This window comes from Trachypithecus francoisi, unplaced genomic scaffold (assembly GCF_009764315.1).
Source record: "Trachypithecus francoisi isolate TF-2019V2 unplaced genomic scaffold, Tfra_2.0 Lachesis_group15, whole genome shotgun sequence".
Taxonomy (NCBI): Eukaryota; Metazoa; Chordata; class Mammalia; order Primates; family Cercopithecidae; genus Trachypithecus; species Trachypithecus francoisi.
Genome location: NW_022681460.1, coordinates 51,001,497 through 51,022,676, shown reverse-complemented (window position 1 = coordinate 51,022,676; position 21,180 = coordinate 51,001,497). Strand labels below are relative to the sequence as shown.

The following is a 21,180-nucleotide window of genomic DNA, read 5'->3' as shown; positions in this document are numbered from 1 at the left end:
GATCGCCCACATGAGGACACAGCACGGGGCATGCTCCATGTCAGCCTTTAGAAATGTTTATTTACTGGGCCGAGCACAGTGGCTCATGCCTGTAATCCCAGCACTTTGGGAGGCCGAAGTGGGCGGTCACAAGGTCAGGAGATCGAGACCATCCTGGCTAACACGGTGAAACCCCATCTCTACTAAAAAATACAAAAAATTAGCCGGGCGTGGTGGCAGGCGCCTGTAGTCCCAGCTACTCGGGAGGCTGAGGCAGGAGAATGGCGTGAACTCGGGAGGTGAAGCTTGCAGTGAGCCGAGATTGCGCCACTGCACTCCAGCCTGGGTGACAGAGCAAGACTCTGTCTACAAAAAAAAAAAGAAAGAAAGAAAAAAGAAATGTTTGTTTACTGCCTCTGAGCTCCCATCTCCAGCCCTCAACCCCATGACCAGCATTCAGCTGCCTCCCTCTACATTTATCAGAACGAAATCAGCATGACACCATCAAGGGAGGTCACCTGATGCCCTTGAGGACACCCAGGCCTGGGCACCATCTACTCAGGACATAAACTATCTCCTGTCTTCTCTCCCCTGCCCCAAGGAAAGGGCAGGAGGGCAAAGTGGGGAGCCCTGATGCACGTCACAGGCAGGCATCTATCAATGTTGACAGCTTGTTTTATGAGTGACATTTAGTACAATGCTTAGAAGAAGAAACCTCCCTCAAAAAATCTAACAAAGGGCTGTATAAAGACTTATTTGGCACCTCTGTTGGAGAGGGCTTCGTAGCCAAATATAGCAGATGTGGGAGGTGCGAAGCCAAAGTTTTTATTGGTAATCATCTTTTTGTTCACAGAAGTGGGGCAGTGTTCAAGAGCCGTATGCCAGGCAGAGGTTAGCTTTGTTCTCCCGGGGTTTTTTGTTTATTTTTTTTAAATTCTAAAATGTCATTGTGGTTTGTTTTTCATTAAGAAAATGGAAATGCCATCTCATGCAGTGCAAATGCATGGAACACCTTGTGAGTGTCAGTTACTGTGGTGTGAGCTGAGGATTCTTAAGTCTCTCAACAAGTATCGCAGATAGGTACATTCCCGTTTTCATGAGGGTCAGAGAAGTTAGCACTACCAAGCCTGCGTGATTCCGAACTGGGCACTCAAACATCATGCTGGTGGGATACCGGGATATTTGTAAGATGCATAAGAAGCCTTAGGTGCACTCGTGTCTTGCTAGGTCTTCTGGTCTTCCTCTTTTCCCTTCATTATAGTTGCTTTATCTCCCCCAGAATCTTGTTTCTTCAGCCATCTTAGCTCATCCTTCACCCTTACCATATAGTGTTGGCAGCAGAAGGATGACCTGCAGAGTAAGAGCCACGAGAGCAGAGATTGTGTCTGGCTTGATCCTGGGAGGTCACTGTATTAATGCTGAACTTGGTGAGGGTTACCACTGGGTTGCCTGAGGAGGGTGAACCGGCCCAGGTCAGAACTCCCCTGCTCATCAGTAGTGGGATCACACCTGTAAACACAGGCAACTTAGTGCAACCCTGTCTCTTACTTAATTTTTAAAAAAAAAATTGTTTTGGCCAAGTGTGGTGGCTCACACCTGTAATTCCAACACTTTGAGAAGCCAAGGTGGGCAGATTGCTGGAGCTCAAGAGTTCTAGACCAGCCTGGACAACATGGGGAGCACATTTAAAATAGGATTTTGTGCAGAAAGAGATCATTAGAAACTCATATGCTGTGCAACAAGAGTACATGTTCTAGAGGGAGACCTGCCCTAGTTAATACCCAGGACAGAAAATAAGTGCAGGGTCTCTACTAAAAATACAAAAATAATAGCCGGGCGAGGTGGCGGGCGCCTGTAGTCCCAGCTACTCGGGAGGCTGAGGCAGGAGAATGGCGTAAACCCGGGAGGCGGAGCTTGCAGTGAGCTGAGATCCGGCCACTGCACTCCAGCCCGGGTGACAGAGCGAGACTCCGTCTCAAAAAAAAAAATAATAAAAAATAAAAATACAAATACAAAAAAAAAAATTAACTGACCATGGTGGTGTGCACCTGTGGTCCCAACTACTCGGAAGGCTGTGGTGGGAGGATAACTTAACCCCAGGGGGTTGGGGGGCGGTGGTGAAGCTTGCAGTGAGCCAAGATCACACCACTGCACTCCAGCCTGGGCAACAAAAGTGAGATCCTGTGTCAAAGAAAAAATTTGATGATGATGATGAAAATAATTCTGTTGAAAATGAAAGTAGGGGGCCGGGCGCGGTGGCTCAAGCCTGTAATCCCAGCACTTTGGGAGGCCGAGACGGGCGGATCACGAGGTCAGGAGATCGAGCCCATCCTGGCTAACACGGTGAAACCCCGTCTCTACTAAAAAAAAATACAAAAAATTAGCCGGGCGAGATGGCGGGCACCTGTAGTCCCAGCTACTCGGGAGGCTGAGGCGAGAGAATGGCGTAAACCCAGGAGGCGGAGCTTGCAGTGAGCTGAGATCCGGCCACTGCACTCCAGCCTGGGCGACAGAGCGAGACTCCGTCTCAAAAAAAAAAAAAAAAAAAAAAAAAAAGAAAATGAAAGTAGGGCCGGGCGCGGTGGCTCAAGCCTGTAATCCCAGCACTTTGGGAGGCCGAGACGGGCGGATCACGAGGTCAGGAGATCGAGACCATCCTGGCTAACATGGTGAAACCCCGTCTCTACTAAAAAATACAGAAAAAACTAGCCGGGCGACATGGCAGGCGCCTGTAGTCCCAGCTGCTTGGGAGGCTGAGGCAGGAGAATGGCGTAAACCCAGGAGGCGGAGCTTGCAGTGAGCTGAGACCCGGCCACTGCACTCCAGCCTGGGCGGCAGAGCAAGACTCCGTCTCAAAAAAAAAAAAAAGAAAATGAAAGTAGGGCCGGGCGCGGTGGCTCAAGCCTGTAATCCCAGCACTTTGGGAGGCCGAGATGGGCGGATCACGAGGTCAGGAGTTTGAGACCATCCTGGCTAACACGGTGAAACCCCGTCTCTACTAAAAAATACAAAAAGCTAGCCGGGCGAGGTGGCGGGCGCCTGTAGTCCCAGCTACTCAGGAGGCTGAGGCAGGAGAATGGCGGAAACCCGGGAGGCGGAGCTTGCAGTGAGCTGAGATCCGGTCACTGCACTCCAGTCCGGGCGACAGAGCAAGACTCCATCTCAAAAAAAGAAAAAGAAAATGAAAGTGGTACATCATTCTTGCGACTGTGATTCCAGGAGGGAGGTGCCAACCCCAGTCCTCCTGACTACTGTTTCACATAGCCTCCCTGCTTCCCCAAGCTCTGCTGCTTTCTGTGTGTTCCAGGGTGCTGCCTCTCAGGGCACTTTTGAGCCACTTATTCATTAACTAAATTCAGTGACCGCTCTTGGATTTGGGGTCCCAATGAAGACGTCTAGTACTTGGAGCATCTCCAGGGTGACACTCCCTGGGATGTCACTGGGCATGGACACCTGGAATCTCCCTAAATAGTCTATTTACTCCTCACTTGCAACCCAACATCAGCTTCTTTTTGTTCAGTCAGATTGTCCAGCTGAGAGATTTGGGCATTCTGGTGGTTGTTGAGTTTTGGGATGCTGGTGGTTGAATGAAACGCCCTGATCAAGATCCGGGCTAGACGCTGGCATTGCAGAGCCTGAGCTGTACAGCAGAGTTCCCATATGGTTGGAAGACGAGCCTCAGAGAATTGGAAACGTGTCAGCCAGTCCTACCCAGTGCCAAGTAGCACAGATTTAAAGATTTCTTGATACTCCTAGACAGCTGAGCCGAGATTTTATCATCAGCCACAAATGCAGCCAGCCCATTGCCGCCTTGGCAGCATTTGTGGAATTAATTGGAGCACTGAGCTGACAGGACACCAGTGTGGGAATATCTAAGAACCTTCTCTTCAGTGCTTGTGTTGTGTTCTGTGTTGAATTGTGTACCCAAGGTTTCTGGGAGTGAATATTGCCCTCTACTGGGACACTGACATTTTTTATTCAAGCAATGTAGCCAAAAATGTTTCTATTGACGGCAGTGTTTCTAACATGCTTGGCGGAAACGGAAATGTTTGTATTAATGAGGCTGAATATTGAGAGTTATGGGGGGTTTCCCAGTTTCAACGTACTCTTGCCTCCCGCCTGCTGTAGGAATGTGGGGGAGTCAAATCTTGTGTGTGTTGTTGGTATTCAAGTAATTCACCAGAAACTTCCCTGTACTCATTTCTCCCCTGGGTATTAATTAGGGCAAGTCTCCCTCTAGAACATGTACTCTTGTTGGATGCTATGTAAGTTTCTGATGATCTCTTTCTGTAGGAAATTCTATTTTAAATGCGCTAATGGAGCCTTGCTTTAAAGGAAAGCCTCCTTTTCTAAAATCACTCCTAATATAGTTATGATTTGTAATTGTTAGTACTTCAAACCCAAATTTCTCTCTATTGGTAAACCTTATAGTAATCTTATAGTCTGTGGGACCTCTAAAATTATTTTAGTGTAATAGAATTTAATAGTGAATAAATTGCCAAAACTTTTACTTTACATTCTACAGGAATTAGCAAGTAAGGCACTTTGAGTTTGTTAGGGCAGTGGTTTTCCACAGTGACCCACGCTTATAAATCACCTTATAGATCAATACAACTTACATGTATGAATTTGTAAATAAATGTGTAGACATACACATAGTAATGAAGCAAAACTCCTAAATTGATTTACTTTGTGCAGTACACTTTGATATTTTTCTATTCTTTTTGCTTTCTTATTTCCTCATTCCCTCCCTCTTTTTTTTTTTTTTTGGAGACAGGGTCTCACTCTGTTGCCCAAGCTGTGGTGCTGTGGTGCAGTGGTGCAGTCACAGCTCAGTGCAATCTCCACCTCCAAGACTCAAGTGATCCTCCCACCTAAGCCTGCCTAGTGACTAATCCCTCCCTCTTCTTTTTTTTTTTTTTTTGACATGCTCTGTTGCCCAGGCTGGAGTGTGGTGGTGCCATCTCGGCGCACTGTGATCTCCGCCTCCCAGGTTCAAGTGATTCTCCTGCCTCAGCCTCCCGAGTAGCTGGGACTACAGGCGTGTGCTACCACTCCCAGCTAATTTTTTGTGTTTTTAGTAGATATGGAGTTTCACTGCATTAACCAGGATGGTCTCAATCTCCTGACCTCGTGATCTGCTCGCCTCCGCCTCTCAAAGTGCTGGGATTACAGGCGTGAGCCACCATGCCCGGCCTCTCCCTCTTCTTATGTTGGTCATGATCCACCAGAATCAGTTATCATCTGCTAACCTACAATTTGAAACACTGCACTGGGGTAAAGGTTGTCAGTTATCTCCACCCCTTCCTTTCTGATGTGTGTATATGTTTTCTTTCTTTTTTTTTAAACAAATAATGCCAGATAGCAGAACAGAAGAAACATAAAGGGCTTAAATTCCCAGCCTTTAGGACAAATAGACTCTAAGAAGTGCCTTCCATGCGCGACTTACCCTGAAGCACTGTGGGAAAGTCCTTCTCAGTGTACGGGTTGCGAGTGTCGTTACAACTCCCTTAATAATAGTCCCCTACAGAACTACCTCTGCCATGGCTTGGGAATAGCATTACGTAATAATACATCATATTGTAATAATAAATTTTTATTTATTTATTTTTGAGACAGAGTTCTTGTTTCCCAGGCTAGAGTGCTGTGGCACAATCTTGGCTCACTGCAACCTCCGTCTCCCAGGTTCAAGCAGTTCTCCTGCCTTAGCCTCCCAAGTAGCTAGGATTACAGGCATGTGCCACCACACCCAACTAATTTTGTATTTTTAGTAGAGATGGGGTTTCACCATGTTGGCCAGGCTAGTTTCAAACTCCTGACCTCAAGTGATCCAACCGCCTCGGCCTCCCAAAGTGCTGGGATTACAGGCATGAGCTACCGCGCCTGGCCATAAATATTTATTAAGCACTTACTGTGATTCAGACAGACTCAGTGCTGTATGTGCACTGTCTCATTAAATCTTCACAACCACCCTGTGGGACAGGTACCATGATTTACCCTGAGTTATACACAGGAAGGTGAGGCTTATAAGGTTACAAACAAGTATGCTTGCTGATTGAGCTGAGTTCTTAGCCATACCTTCATACCTCTCTGCCACTGCTCTTATCAGAACAGCTTCCTTTTCTTTTTTTTTCTTTTTTTTTTTTTCTTTCTGAGACAGGGTCTTGCTCTGTTGCCCAGGCTGGAGTACAGTGGCGTGATCTCAGCTCACGAAGCCTCAACCTCCCAGGCTGAAGCAGTCCTCCTACCTCAGCCTCTGGAGTAGCTGAGACTACAGGCACACACCACCACTCCTAGCTTATTTTTGTAGAGATGGGGTTTCACCATGTTGCCCAGGCTGGTCTTGAACTCCTGGGCTTGAGATCCCCTGCCTTAGCCTCCCAGACGACTGGGATTACAGGTGTGAGCCACTGTACCTGGCCTCACTTTTCTTAAGCATGTATTTGAGAATGGTGGAACACTTTGCCCTGCTTTATCCACATGTGTGGTTGACCTAAATTCATTGACCTCTTTTGTACCCTGGGCACTTTGCCAGGCACTGGGGATAGACTCAGGAACAACATGGTCCCATCCCACAACCATCATGCAGTTTGATGGGGATGGGGACAGCTCGGCAAGGAGACCCCAGAGGGAGTGGGGCAGATGGCAGGCCACCCCTGACAGGCTGCCTCCACTCTGGTATGTCCTTGATCCTCTGCTTCTGGGGAGTGCTGTAGAGGGGAGGGGTGGGGAGTGGGGGCCACGAGGGCCAGTTGCCATTGACCATTTGCTCATATATATATATATATATGAGTGTGTGTGTATATATATACACACAAACCCTGAAGGCAATATTGGCCAGCTCTATGATAACTAATGTACTTATGAGTCCCTTTATAAGGTCACTCTAAAGGAGTAGTTTTTCTTTTGCATGGTTGTCCTCATGGGGGCACAAGAGAAGAATTAACATTTCTCTAATATGAGTCAGATTATTCTATTATCCAAAAGAGAGAGTCTAGGAAGTAATTCATTAATTATTATTGAAATGGGGTCTCACTGTGTCACCCAGGCTGGGGTGCAGTGGCAAGATCTTAGCTCACTGCAGCCTCCATCTCCCAGGCTCAAGTTATCCTCCTACTTCAGCCTCCCAAGTAACTGGGACTACAGGTGCACACTACCGCGCCTGGCTAATTTTTTTGTATTTTTTTAGTAGAGACAGTGTTTCACCATGTTGCCCAGGCTGGCAGAACTTCTGCGTTCAGGAGATCCACCCATCTTGGCTTCCCAAAGTGCTGGGATTACAGGCGTGAGCCACCACGCCCAGCCGTTCATTAATTAAATGAAAAAGAACACATGGAAGGTTCAGAAGGGTAAAAGTTTTCTGTTTATTTGGACTCCTGGTTTCTATTCCCCCTGTATCTACCTATTCTCAGCCCCATATTGCTCACTTGCTGTATGAAGCCTCACTTCTTGAGGTTGTCTCTTTTCCCTACATTGGTTGAGGCTGCAGAGAAAAACACCTCTTGCCCTGTTTTATGCTGGCATTAGTTACCTGAAAACTTTCTAATAACCCTTATCTGCCCAGATGAGATAAGCTGAGAGCAAACACTGACTGCCAGGCCCTGGCTACTCAGAGAGGATGGACAGCAGCCACAGCACCCAGGAACTTGTTAGAGATGCAGGCCCAGGCTTCACACTCTGCATTCCAGCAAGACCCCAGGTGATTCAGTGTGTACACTAGAGCTTAAGCGCTGGACTAGGCCGGTCCGAGCCACCTGTACTCTTCCCAAGCATGGAGAGAAGCACCCCAGGATGCCGTTTGTTCTTGTCCCAGTTGCCCAAGGCACATGCCTGTCAGGGGGAGCAAAAGCTCCCTGCTCCTCCAACACCCACCAGTGCTCACTGACTAGCTCATCTGCTTTCCTAAAACTCAAATACACATTTCCATAAGTGTCTGGGTCAAATTCAACATTTGTCAAAAACAGGCTTGTTAGATTATGGCTGAAATACAATGAATGATACATATTTAAGGTATACAATTTGATACGTTTTGACACATGTGTCTACCAGTGAACCCATAGCCACAGTCATGATGATAAACATCCATCAACCCACTGACGTTCTCCGTGTCATTCTCCGTGTCCCATCGAATTTTCCCTGCCATCCCTAGGCAATGACTGTCTGCCTTCTGTCATGATAGGCAAGCTTGTGTTTTCTAGAATTGTATATACACAAATTGAATCATACACTGTGGCCTCTTTTTTGTGATTTATTTTGAGATTTATCATGAGTAATTTGTGTACTGTATCAATAATTAATATCTTATTGCTGAGTAATATTCCATTGTATGAATATAACACAGTTTATATACTTGTTGATTTTTCAGAAGCGGGGGGTTGTTTCTACTGTCTCACAGTTGCATAGGCCAGAGAGTTCTGGGCCGGCCTTTTCTGGTCTAAGATGTGATTTCAGGCAGTGGTGGAGTTGGCATCAGACAGCTGCTCTCCACAGCGCAGTTCTCATGTGCCCCTACCATGCATCTCAGAGGAGCCTTCCTGAGAAGGCATGCCTGCTCTCCCAAAGGCTGCAGGCTGAAAGGACACACTGCTGCCTTTGGGAGCTACCATAGGTAGGAATCTCTTTCCCTTCCTGAGAGCAGACCAAGGCATGGGTCCATGAGGTGACCTGTCTGTGGCCAGGAGCTGCACAAGCCCGTCGCCTTCCTGTGCTCTCCGTCCTGTTTCTTGCAGAGTTCTTACCCGGTATTGCCAACATCAGTGTCAGCCCTCTGATGGGCAGGAAGTCCAGTGCTGGTGTCCTGCAAGAGCACAAAGCCTCCCTGGGCCCAGCCAGAGTCTTTTCTCGGGGAGTGGGGAGAGCAGCGGGTTTGGGGTGGTGGAGATGCAGGTTTGTATCAGTGGTGCATCCTTGGATGACAGAGTGATTCAGGGTGAGGAATCAGTTTCTCACATGCTCCCAAGGTTGACCTTGGCCCCTCCGTGTGCCACGCAGACGCTTGTTTAGTGTCATAAACCATAGCACCCTCCTAACACTCTGGGAAATGATTTTTGTTTTGCAGGCTCTCCTAGCAGGCATGCGGAACCGTGAGAACAGCTCGCCCTGCCAAGGCAATGGCGAGCAGGCCAGCAGGGGCAGGAGCCTGGGCTCTGTGTGGCCAGGAGAGGAGGAGCCCTGCAACGATGCCACTACCCCTTCCTACAAGAAGCCTCTGTATGGCATCTCGCACAAGATCATGGAGAAGAAGAACCCTCCCTCAGGGGACCTGCTAAACATGTACGAGCTCTTCGAGAAGGCAAACGCCAGCAACAGCCCCTCGGCGCTGCGGCTCCTGAATGAGCCACAGAAGCGGGACTCTGGCAGCACCGGGGCAGGTACTGACAGTGACCCCAACATCTACTTCCTGATCCAGAAAATGTTCTACATGCTCAACACCCTCACATCCAACATGTCCCAGCTGCACAGCAAGGTGGACCTGCTCTCCCTGGAGGTGAGTCGCATCAAGAAGCAGGTGAGTCCCACTGAGATGGTGGCCAAATTCCAGCCGCCCCCTGAGTACCAGCTCACAGCTGCGGAGCTCAAGCAGATCGTGGACCAGAGCCTGTCGGGGGGGGACCTGGCCTGCCGCCTGCTGGTGCAGCTCTTCCCCGAGCTCTTCAGCGACGTGGACTTCTCCCGAGGCTGCAGTGCCTGTGGCTTTGCGGCGAAGCGCAAGCTGGAGTCGCTGCACCTGCAGCTCATCCGCAACTATGTGGAGGTCTACTACCCCTCGGTGAAGGACACGGCCGTGTGGCAGGCCGAGTGCCTGCCCCAGCTGAACGACTTCTTCAGCCGCTTCTGGGCCCAGCGGGAAATGGAGGACAGCCAGCCCAGTGGCCAGGTCGCCAGCTTCTTTGAGGCAGAGCAGGTGGACCCCGGCCACTTCCTGGACAACAAAGACCAGGAGGAGGCCCTGTCTCTGGACCGGAGCAGCACCATCGCCTCAGACCACGTGGTGGACACGCAGGACCTCACTGAGTTCCTGGATGAAGCCTCCTCACCAGGCGAGTTTGCAGTCTTCCTCCTCCACCGGCTTTTCCCCGAGCTTTTCGACCACCGCAAGCTGGCTGAACAGTACAGCTGCTACGGGGATGGTGGAAAGCAGGAGCTGGACCCGCAGCGGCTCCAGATCATTCGCAACTACACAGAGATCTACTTCCCCGACATGCAGGAGGAGGAGGCCTGGCTGCAGCAGTGCGCCCAGCGCATCAACGACGAGCTCGAGGGCCTAGGGCTGGACGCGGGCAGTGAAGGTGACGCCCCGCGCGATGACTGCTATGACTCCTCCAGTCTGCCCGACGACATCTCAGTGGTCAAGGTGGAGGACAGCTTCGAGGGTGAGCGGCCGGGCCGCCGCTCCAAGAAGATCTGGCTGGTGCCCATCGACTTCGACAAGTTAGAGATCCCCCAGCCCGACTTCGAGGTACCCGGTGCCGACTGCCTGCTCAGCAAGGAGCAGCTGCGCAGCATCTACGAGAGCAGCCTGTCCATCGGCAACTTCGCCTCGCGCCTGCTGGTGCACCTGTTCCCGGAGCTCTTCACGCACGAGAACCTGCGCAAGCAGTACAACTGCAGCGGCTCCCTGGGCAAGAAGCAGCTGGATCCGTCCCGCATCAAGCTCATCCGCCACTACGTGCAGCTGCTCTACCCGCGCGCCAAAAACGATCGCGTCTGGACCCTGGAGTTCGTGGGCAAACTGGATGAGCGCTGCCGGCGCCGGGACACGGAGCAGAGGCGCTCCTACCAGCAGCAGCGCAAGGTCCACGTGCCAGGCCCTGAGTGCAGAGACCTGACCAGCTATGCAATCAACCCCGAGAGGTTCCGGGAGGAGTTTGAGGGGCCCCCACTGCCCCCCGAGAGGAGCAGCAAGGACTTTTGCAAGATCCCCTTGGACGAACTGGTGGTCCCCTCGCCTGACTTCCCGGTGCCTTCTCCCTACCTGCTGTCTGACAAGGAGGTGCGTGAGATCGTGCAGCAGAGCCTCTCCGTGGGCAACTTTGCCGCCCGGCTCCTCGTCCGCCTGTTTCCCGAACTCTTCACCGCCGAGAACCTCCGGCTGCAGTACAACCATTCCGGGGCTTGCAACAAGAAGCAGCTGGACCCCACGCGGCTGCGGCTCATCCGCCACTACGTGGAAGCCGTCTACCCGGTGGAGAAGATGGAGGAGGTGTGGCACTACGAATGTATCCCCAGCATCGATGAGAGGTGCCGCCGCCCCAACAGGAAAAAATGTGACATCCTCAAGAAAGCGAAGAAAGTGGAGAAGTGAAGGCCTGTGGCCTGCCCAGAGATTCGGGGTCACGAGAGGCTGAGCGATGGGCACCCCTGGGACTGAGCAATACTTGGGAGCACGCTTATGGCATCCACAGACAGGCACCTTATGTCCGTGGGGAGTGGCTTACTACATTTGCACACGTAAACACCCACCCAACCGCAAGAAAGAAGCCTTGAGTTTGGTCTCTTGTACTTACAACTTCTGTCCTGTGTGACCCGGCGGGGCAGCCTGAGTGTGGGGAGAGCAAGCTGTGAGGGCAGGAACCAGAGGGTAGGGGTCCTCTCTCCCTGGCTGTGCCCTCCCCAGTCCCTTACAGCTTAAAATGCAAACCCAGCAACTCTCTTGCCCCTCTTCCCGTATTTTACATCTTCCATTTTTACCCATTTTTTTAATTAAAAAGAAACCCTTAAAAAAGTAATTGGGCTCTTTGGGGGCCATTTTACTTAGAAAAAAACCTCTTTAAAAGTGCCATGTTCGTGCACAGTGGCTAATCATAGCTTCAGGTGGCATGGATACTGATTTTACTGACCTTGTCTTTTACATCTGATTTTGGAAGAGTCAAGATGCCCCTTGGATGGCAGTAGAGGGGATGGAATAGTATGAAGTCCTTTACGACCATGTGCAAGTTTTCCCTTCTGCTCTGGTGCCTGGGAAGGCTTCCGTTCAGCTTGGCCTGTGCTTCAGGCGTGTTGGTAGAATGTTGTGTCACTCTGTAGGCGAGAACACTGGATGATGATGATGATATGAATGTAGACAGCCGTGGAAACACGTTTGCAGTGTCTCCATCTGAGCCGTGTCCTTCCACTGCCCCCATTCCCTCTCCATACATCGTTGCTGGTTGGAGGGAGTAGACATGTTTCCTTGGAAAACAGTGCAGGGGCTTTTGGCTTCTTGTTAGATTTAAGGGTGGGCCTCTTTGAGCTCACCATGAACTGTTTACTCTTCTGTGTGTGTGTGTGTACAAAATCCAGGTACCAGGAGCTCTGTGGTGACTTCCCCAGACCTCAGTGTTAGCTCCTCCAGGCAGCACTACTTCCTCGTTTCTCAGGGCGGGCCCAGGTCTGGGCCCCTCTTGGGGATACCAGGCATTGGAAGGACACAGGGCGTCTCAGATGGGGCACACATGTCCCTTCCCAGAGTCCACTCAGAACTTTCCTCTTGGACTCTCTAGAAGGTCCTGCTGTCCTATACCTGGCTACCCCCTGCCTTGGGGGGCACATGTCTTCGTTCCCTCCTGACTGGGAATGTCAGGCTCCTGCAGGCCAGCTGCATGCTCTCCAGGAGCACCAACTGGGAAGTTCCCTGACAGGCAAAATCCTTTAAAATGATCCTTTTACCTACCTAACTCTCGGGGGCCAAATGCCTAAGAGGAAAAGGAAACAGTCAAATGCAAACAATACGTCATACCAGAGTCCTGGAAAATTAATTGAATCACACAGGGTAGTAATAGAACCCCTGTGGGATGGCTTAATATTTTACTACTTTAAAATGCAGAGATAATAGAAACAATCTGAATTTTCTTCATTCAGCTGATAAGGACTTCAGTTCCAGTGGCTGTATGACATAATTTTGCCTGTGACCAGGAGCATTTTTTAAAATACAGAATTTTAAGCAATGTTAAGTTGCTGATCTAACTAGTAAATGTGCTCCTAAGTGTCATTTACAGATTATTTCTGTTGTGACTGCAAACAGATTTAGAAAGGCACAGGGACTGAATGACTCTCTGTCACACACAGCTACTCATGCACACACACACTGCTTACTAAAAGCTGAAGTGAGATGAAGGGGGCCTAAACGAATAACAAGTTCAACTTCTTTGTGCCTGGAAAGGAGGGACTGGAGCATTCAGGAGACTCACTTTCCCCCCTCGCTTGGGCCCTTCTCTATGCCTTAGTCTTTCCAGCACATGTACACAGCATGCACACACACGCACCCTACCCAAAGACAGCTGTGGCCCTCTCCCGCCATCTCCCCCACCCACCGCTGGTTGTTGGGCGCTGGAGGGGGGAGGTCCCATGGAATTTGTTCTGGTTTCTAGGATGTAGACAAGAGGACTCCAAGCCATGAATTGCCCTGCTTTCTAGAGGGTGGAATGTTGACCCTGCAACTTTAGAAGCACAATCATTTATTAATAATTTTTTTGAAACGCCCATCTACCCATGTTAGAGAAATCAATAGGTTCTAGGAATTAAATATGCCTCTTTGTAACCCAGAGCATGTTCAATTTTTAGAAACCATATTTCAGTGATTTTCTTAATACCTTTCATGTGTAGGGCATCTTCCCCCAGAATCTTACAGTCCCTTTCTGTGAAGAGAAGTGGACACCTGGGAACTCTTCCCATCTCTCGGGATGTGGTCAGGAAATGCCTGCAGGCCCTTGCCCTGTCTGTATGCTGTCCTCACTTCTCCATCCATACAGATGACTCCGGTGGGCATTTTCTTATTTTAAATTTTTTACATGAAGCAATAGAAGTACAAAATACTTATTTTTTCAAAATTTAATGTGTTCCATGAAACCTGTTGGCAATCCTTTTCCTTCCCCCACCCGCCCCTTCTAAATTCTTTGGTTTTTAGTTGTTTGTATTTTGAATTTTTTTTTTTTTTCTTGGCCTTGTATCCCAAGGACTAAAAAATTAGCACAGACACGTTTTGATGTTGAATGAACTAGTAAGTCACAGTAGGTGGTAGTCTTCATCGGTTTCTCTAAATTTTTAAAGAATGTATGAAGATAGTCATGAATGTATTGAGTGTTCACATCCTACTTCAGTTCACCTTGGCTGTGTCTGTATGACAGCAAATGTTCGACAGGGAATAAAGTCGTGTCTGGTGTCATTTGCGCTAGCGTGCCCCTCCCCTTTCAGTGTTGGCTCCAAACCTTCCTTTCCTTTTATGTTTGTGGTTAGGGAGAACCACATCAGCAGCATTCATCAACCAACCAGCCAATGGGATCTACTTAGTGGTGAATGGATTGGCTATTTAGTTGGTAAAAGTCACTGGTCTGACCACACCACAGCATGACCACTGGGTTCATTTAGAGATGGCCTCCGTTTCCAACGTTCCCCCCAAATGTTTGCTTCTTGCCCAGTCGAGAGGGGATCTCAAGACTCCCGAGTGGAGGTCGTGAGCTCGCACCCTGCCTGGCTGTGTAGATAGACTGTACAGATATGTGAAGTGGGGGTGGGGGCCGAGGGGCTATTACTGCTGTTTGGAAATGCTTGCCTCTTGTAGATCCAGCCTTAATGTTTTTCTGACATCCTAGTAATAGCAGACCCTGCACAAAGTGGATATCAGAGTTAATACTGTGAGGAGCAAAATAATGAGAATAGTTTTACCAAAGATAATGAAATCTCGCATCATGTCTGCATTTTACCATAGATTGGAGTGCATCCTTAGGAAACTGAATGTAACTAAAACCCAGGACATTTTTGGAAATTGTATGCTCTCTAGCAACTTTGTGTGAATTTTTATACAAACACTGTTTTATGAGTTATATAAAATGTTATAAAAATAGAAAAACACGGTCTCGTAACATGTTATTTTCTTAGAGCACTGGTATCTCAGACATGTCTTGGTCTATTTGTCTTTCTGCGTGGCCTCCTCACCCGCCTCCCGGGGAGAACGTGAATGTTCCGGGGGATTTCAGCTTCTGGGGCTTCCATACGCTAGGTGTCAGTGGTGCCGCTCACAGGATTTCAGTTTGGCCACAGCTGAATGAATAAGAAATTGCCAGATAAATCCTCCAAACCATTCCTCCACAAACCACTTCCTGGCCATGCAGTGGGAGGCTTATTTGACCTTTTTTAACCTTTCCTGGTCAGGTGCCAGGCCAGTCCTGCAAAGCCAACAGAGTTTCATTTTCATTTAACCCCCCCTTTTTTTTTCACTTTGGATCACTTTTAGTTCCCCCCGACCCTAGCCCTGCTAGAGTGTAGTGGTATAATCGTGGCTCACTGCAGCCTTGACTTCCTGGGCTCAAGTGATTTTCCTGCCATAGCCTCCTAAGTAGCTGAGACTACAGGCCCACACTACCATGCCTGGCTAGTTTTATTATGGTAGATATGTGACCTCACCATGTTACCCAGACTGGTTTCAAACCACTGGCCTCAAGTAATCCTCCCACCTCAGCCCCCCAAAGTATTGAGATTACAGGTGTGAGCCACTGTGCCTGGCCTCATGTATTATTTGTAAAAAAAAAGGACGTATGTTTTCCCTCACCTTCTCTTCTCTTTGGCTAATTATAAATCATTAACTTAATATTTTATAGTAATAATTAGACCAGGCACGTTGGCTAACACCTGTAATCCTAACACTTTGGGAGGCCAAGGTGGGTGGATCACCTGAGGTCAGGAGTTTGAGACCAGCCAGGCCAACATGGTGAAACCCTGTCTCTACTAAAACTATAAAAATTAGCCAGATGTGGTGGCGCATGTCTGTAATCTCAGCTACTCGGGAGGCTGAGGTGGGAGAATCGCTTGGATACGGGAGGCGAAGTTGCAGTGAGCTGAGATCATGCCATTGCACTCCGGCCTGGGCAACAGAAACTTGTCTCAAGAAAAAAAAAAAAAAAAAATATATATATATATATATATTTAAAATTCTGTCTCAAGATGTCAGAGACACCTCTTTGGCCCAGGGATCACAAGATATAAAGTAGTTTGTGGCTCATGATTGGAACACTTACTACAGTGAGTGTTTGCTTATTTGATAACCCTGAAATCTATACAACCAGTACATCTGTGCTGTAAGCCTTCTCAGCAGGTGTGCCTTGGTTGGGGGCTGGGCCTGAACCTCCAAATGCTAAATCCACTAGCTAGTTTAAAAAAGAAGTGAGGAAAAGCTAAATTCTTTGAGACTCCTCTGACCGTATCTTTGTTTTCTTCCAAAAAGAACGTTCACGGTGTTTCAGTCAGCAAGAGTACACTTGTAAGATCCAGTTCTCACGGCCGGGCGCGGTGGCTCAAGCCTGTAATCCCAGCACTTTGGGAGGCCGAGACGGGCGGATCACGAGGTCAGGAGATCGAGACCATCCTGGCTAACACGGTGAAACCCCGTCTCTACTAAAAAATACAAAAAAATTAGCCGGGCGAGGTGGCGGGCGCCTGTAGTCCCAGCTACTCGGGAGGCTGAGGCAGGAGAATGGCGTGAACCCGGGAGGCGGAGCTTGCAGTGAGCTGAGATCCGGCCACTGCACTCCAGCCTGGGCGGCAGAGCCAGACTCCGTCTCAAAAAAAAAAAAAAAGATCCAGTTCTCAGAAATAAGAACTCAACACCAGATTATCATGACCACTGGAATGGTGAAATGCAGTGGACTCTAAGGAGCTTTCAGATAAATCTGGAATATCTGAGCTGGCGCGGTGGCTCATGCCTGTAATCCCAGCACTTTGGGAGGCCGAGGCGGGCAGATCACTTGAGGTCAGGGGTTTGAGACCATCCTGGCCACCATGGTGAAACCCCATCTCTGCTAAAAATACCAAAATTGGCTGAGTGTGGTGGCGAGCACCTGTGGTCCCAGCTACTTAGGAGGCTGAGGCAGGAGAACTGCTTGCACACGGGAGGTGGAGGTTGCAGTGAGCCGAGATCACACCACTGCACTCCAGCCTGGGCGACAGTGAGACTCCATCTCAAAGAAAGAAAGAAAAAATTGGAGTATCTGGCCAGCGGTGGAGAAAGGAAAGAACAGGCATTGCTTCTGACTGGAATGGCACCAACATTCATTGAGTATATTTTATGTGCCAGACACTGCTGAGAACGGAACGTGGGCAACGTGTTACCCTTTCAAAAGTCTTGTGAGGTAAGTACCATAATTATGCCTTGTTAACGAGTGAGAAAGCTAGGGACGCAAATGGTGTCTACATTATCTCATTTGCTTCTCATAAAAACTCATTGTTGTGGTCACTGTTATTAACTCAGTTTTGTGGTAAGGAGAGAAGTTGATTTCTTGCTCAAGTTCACACAACTGGAAAATGGTGGTGGCGGGATTTGAGCCCAAGTTGACCTCTGATTTCCATCATACCCAGGTCAAAATGCACAAGACTCAGATCCTAAAACAACTGCAAGTCAGCTGTGGTGTCTATCACTCCCATCCTCTAAGCCCCAGTTTGTCTGATCTTAGATACAGGAGGGCTGGTTTTAGAATTAAGCTCCAATGACAGAGCCTTGGGAGCTAATGAATGTAAATAATAGAATTAGGGTGGGTGCAGCGGTTCACGCCTGTCATCCCAGCACTTTAGGAGGCCTAGGTGGGTGGATCACCTGCGGTCAGGAGTCAGAGTGGAGACCAGCTTGGCCAACATGATGAAACCCCACCTCTACTAAAAATACAAAAATTAGCTGGGCGTGGTGGCGTGTGCCTGTAGTCCCAGCTACTCAGGAGGCTGAGGCAGGAGAATCACTTGAACCCGGGAGGCAGAGGTTGCAGTGAGCCGAAATGGCGCCACTGCACTCCAGCCTGGGCGAGAGAGTAAGACCTTGTCTCAAAAACTGAAACAAAAGAACACAAAAAAATTATCTGGGCATGGTGGCGTGCACCTGTAATCCCAGCTACTGAGGAGGCTGAGTCAGGAGAATTGCTTGAACCCAGGAGATGGAGGTTGCAGTGAGCTGAGATCACGCCACTGCACTCCAGCCTAGGTGACAGAGCGAGACTCTGTCTCTAAATAAAATAAAATAATAGAATTAAGCTAATTCTAAATAATTACAGCAATTGTAAACTTTTTTTTTTTTTAAGAATGTGAAAGTAACTGCTGTGGATCAGGTTCCCTAGGAGCAGAGGCTGAGACTGAGATTCTTAGGCAGGCCATTAATTGAGGGCATGCTCTCAGGAGACTCAGGAAAGGAAGAGAACCGGGGAAAGCGAGAACCAAGATTGTGGTTTCCGATGCAGTCTAGCCACACTCTCCTCCGCAAGGAAGCCCTGCAACGTGAATTGTATGGCAGAATTAGTTCTGGTTGAGGCAAAGGGGCTGGTGGGTCATTGTTCAAGGTCTTCCCTGGGAAAAGGGTAGTGTTCCTGTCCCTTTGGCCAGGACAAGGCTCCAGAGGCGCCGCGGTGGTGGTTAGCAGCCAGCCCTCAGCAGCCAGGGCGTAGGTGCTCTGGTAAAGGGGTTTAGGTGGGATTCTGTCGGCATCCACTACTGCAGTGGGTCTGAGTTTACCTGCATCAGAATCACCAAGGAACAAGTTAAAACAGATTGCTGTGAACCACCCGCAGAGGTTCTGATACAGTAGGTCTGGGGTGGGGCCCAAGAATTTGCATTTCTAACAAGTTCTCAGGTGATGCTGGTGATGCTGGTCTTGCAACCACAGGGGAGGACCAAGACACTATAGGTATCTTCCCAAAATGTGCTGTGTGTGGTAGAGAAACTGAAAGGTTAGCATTTTCCTAGGTATTAGCTATAGATCTGAGCTGAAATACGTGGTTTCCTGTTGTATTCAAATAAAGCTGACTGCTGCTTTAACTAAATCTTTAGTTTAGGAAACTAAATCTTAGCTTTCAGGCCGGTGGGAAGAGGCTGGTTTACTAATGCTTCAGCATCAGGGCTTATGGGCACTGGCCACATACAGCACTTGACAGAACGTTTCTTCACAGGGAAGGCTGTCTATTGATTTTAAGGAATAAGAATTCATTTGTTCTTCTAAACAGTCGTTGTATTCCTGATGGTGAACCGTGTCCCTAATAGAGATTGAGAGCATGTAATGCTATAGCCTGTCCTTCCAGGAGCTCCTACAGTGTGACTCCTGTGGATTCGGAAGTGACCACAGGTCCTGAAATCAGAGTTCTGTTTCTAATAATAGCTCCCATTTTTGAGCACCTGTGTTGGTCCAGGGATATGCTGGGAACTTGATGTATGTCATTTCATCTAATCCTTACAGAAATCCATTTTACACATGGGGAAATGGATGCTTCCAGAGTTAAGTATCTTGGCCAAGGTCAAATAGCTGGCAGAGCTGGGGCTTCTAACGGAGGCCAGGCTGACTCCAAAGTTTGTGCTCTTCATTCCTGTGCTGCCACGTATGTAGCTGTGCCACGTAAATCCATTTCTCTGTGTCTCTGCCGAGTGGTTCCTGTGATTTAACTTGGGGTTTTGCTGACTGTCCACTATTTCTGGGCTTCTGGATCGCCCTAGTGAGAGAGTATAACCCAGGAAACTGGCCGCGTGCAGGGACTCACGCCTGTAATCCCAGAACTTTGGGAGGCTGAGGCAGGTGGATTACCTGAGATCAGGAGTTCGAGACCAGCCTGGCCAACATAGTGAAACCTCATCTCTACTAAAAATACAAAAAATTATCTGGGCGTGGTGGCAGGGGCCTATAATCCCAGCTACTTGGGAGGCTGAGGCAGGAGAATCGCTTGAACCTGGGAGGTGGAGGTTGCAGTGAGCCCAGATTGTGCCATTGCACTCCAGACTGGGCAACAAGATGGAATCTCTGTCTCAAAAAACAAAAGGTAAAAACCAATCCCCCTAAAACCAGGAAACCTTTCAATGCCACAGAAAATAGACTAAGGAATGCAGTAAGAATATCTCTGCCTCTAAGGCAGTTGATTCATTCAGCAAATATATTTGGAGGACCAGCTATCTGCTGGGCAGTGATCCATAATTCTAACAAGTCCCAGCCTCGTGAGTTGATAGTTAAGAAGTTGGCCAGGCCTGGTAGCTCATGCCTGTAATCCCAGCACTTTGGGAGGCCGAGGCGGGTGGATCACCTGAGGTCAGGAGTTCGAGACCAGCCTGGCCAACGTGGTGAAACCCCGTCTATACTAAAAAAATACAAAAATTAGCCAGGCATGGTGGCAGGCGCCTTAATCCCAGCTACTTGGGAGGCAGAGGCAGGAGAATCGTTTGAACCTGGGAGGCAGAGGTAAGAGTGAGCTGAGATCCAGCCATTGCACTCAAGCCTGGGGGACAAGAGCGAGACTTCTCTCAATAAATAAATAAATAAATAAATAAATAAATAAATAAATAAAGCCCATTTGAGCTTGAAGAGAAGGTTCTTTTTTTTTTTTTTTTTTTTTGCGACGGAGTCTCGCTCTGTCGCCCAGGATGGAGTGCAGTGGCCGGATCTCAGCTCACTGCAAGCTCCGCCTCCTGGGTTTATGCCATTCTCCTGCCTCAGCCTCCCGTGTAGCTGGGACTACAGGCGCCCGCCATCTCGCCCGGCTAATTTTTTGTATTTTTTTTAGTAGAGACGGGGTTTCACCGTGTTAGCCAGGATGGTCTCGATCTCCTGACCTCGTGATCCGCCCGTCTCGGCCTCCCAAAGTGCTGGGATTACAGGCTTGAGCCACCGCGCCCGGCCGAAGAGAAGGTTCTGGTAGTAAACAGCACAAAACCTGACATCTGTTGCCTGAAGCCAATTTTCAAGATGTACAAGGATAGAACCAGACTGGGAAGCTTGGCTTCTCCTCACAGTGCAGACAGCTGAGGCCATGCAGATGGAATAAGGCTGGGCTCTGGCCTGAGGCATACCTGCAGGGACTGCAGCGTTTCCGGACTCCTGTTTCTCCAGAGACTGATATATAGTTGCTAAGTGTGCTGTGAGTGCTGACAGCGGAATTCAAGAGCCCTGGTGTTTCTGGTGTAGCTTGTGCTCTTTCTGACACAGGGTATTCGACATGCCTCTCCTCCTTGGTTTTGACAAGCTGAAATCTTCACCCAGGCACAGTTCCATGCATAAAGAGGCATATACTTCAGCATAGGTAAGGAAGGCCCTGGCGATGGGTTACCTTCTTGTCAGGTAGTTAATACTGATTGCATTGCTTACATCCAAAGAGTTGGCCACTATCATTTCAGCCTCACCTTTCATTTGTCTGTCTTAGAATCAAGAATTAAAGGATTTAAGTAAAATAAGGGTTACAAAAACAAAAAAGCAAAAAAAAAAAAATATATATA

At 48.8% G+C, this 21,180-nt stretch overlaps 1 protein-coding gene across 1 annotated transcript in view; it reads left to right on the top strand.

The window, feature by feature from the left end:
- BEND3 (BEN domain containing 3) overlaps positions 1-14,806 on the top strand; it is a 51,202-nt gene extending 36,396 nt beyond the window's left edge. Inside the window, exon 4 of the mRNA XM_033234754.1 lies at positions 9,038-14,806. Within this exon, the coding sequence (XP_033090645.1) occupies positions 9,038-11,284 (2,247 nt within the window). The 3' untranslated portion in view covers positions 11,285-14,806. The remainder of the gene's footprint in view (positions 1-9,037) is intronic.
- The last annotated feature ends 6,374 nt before the right edge of the window (positions 14,807-21,180 follow it).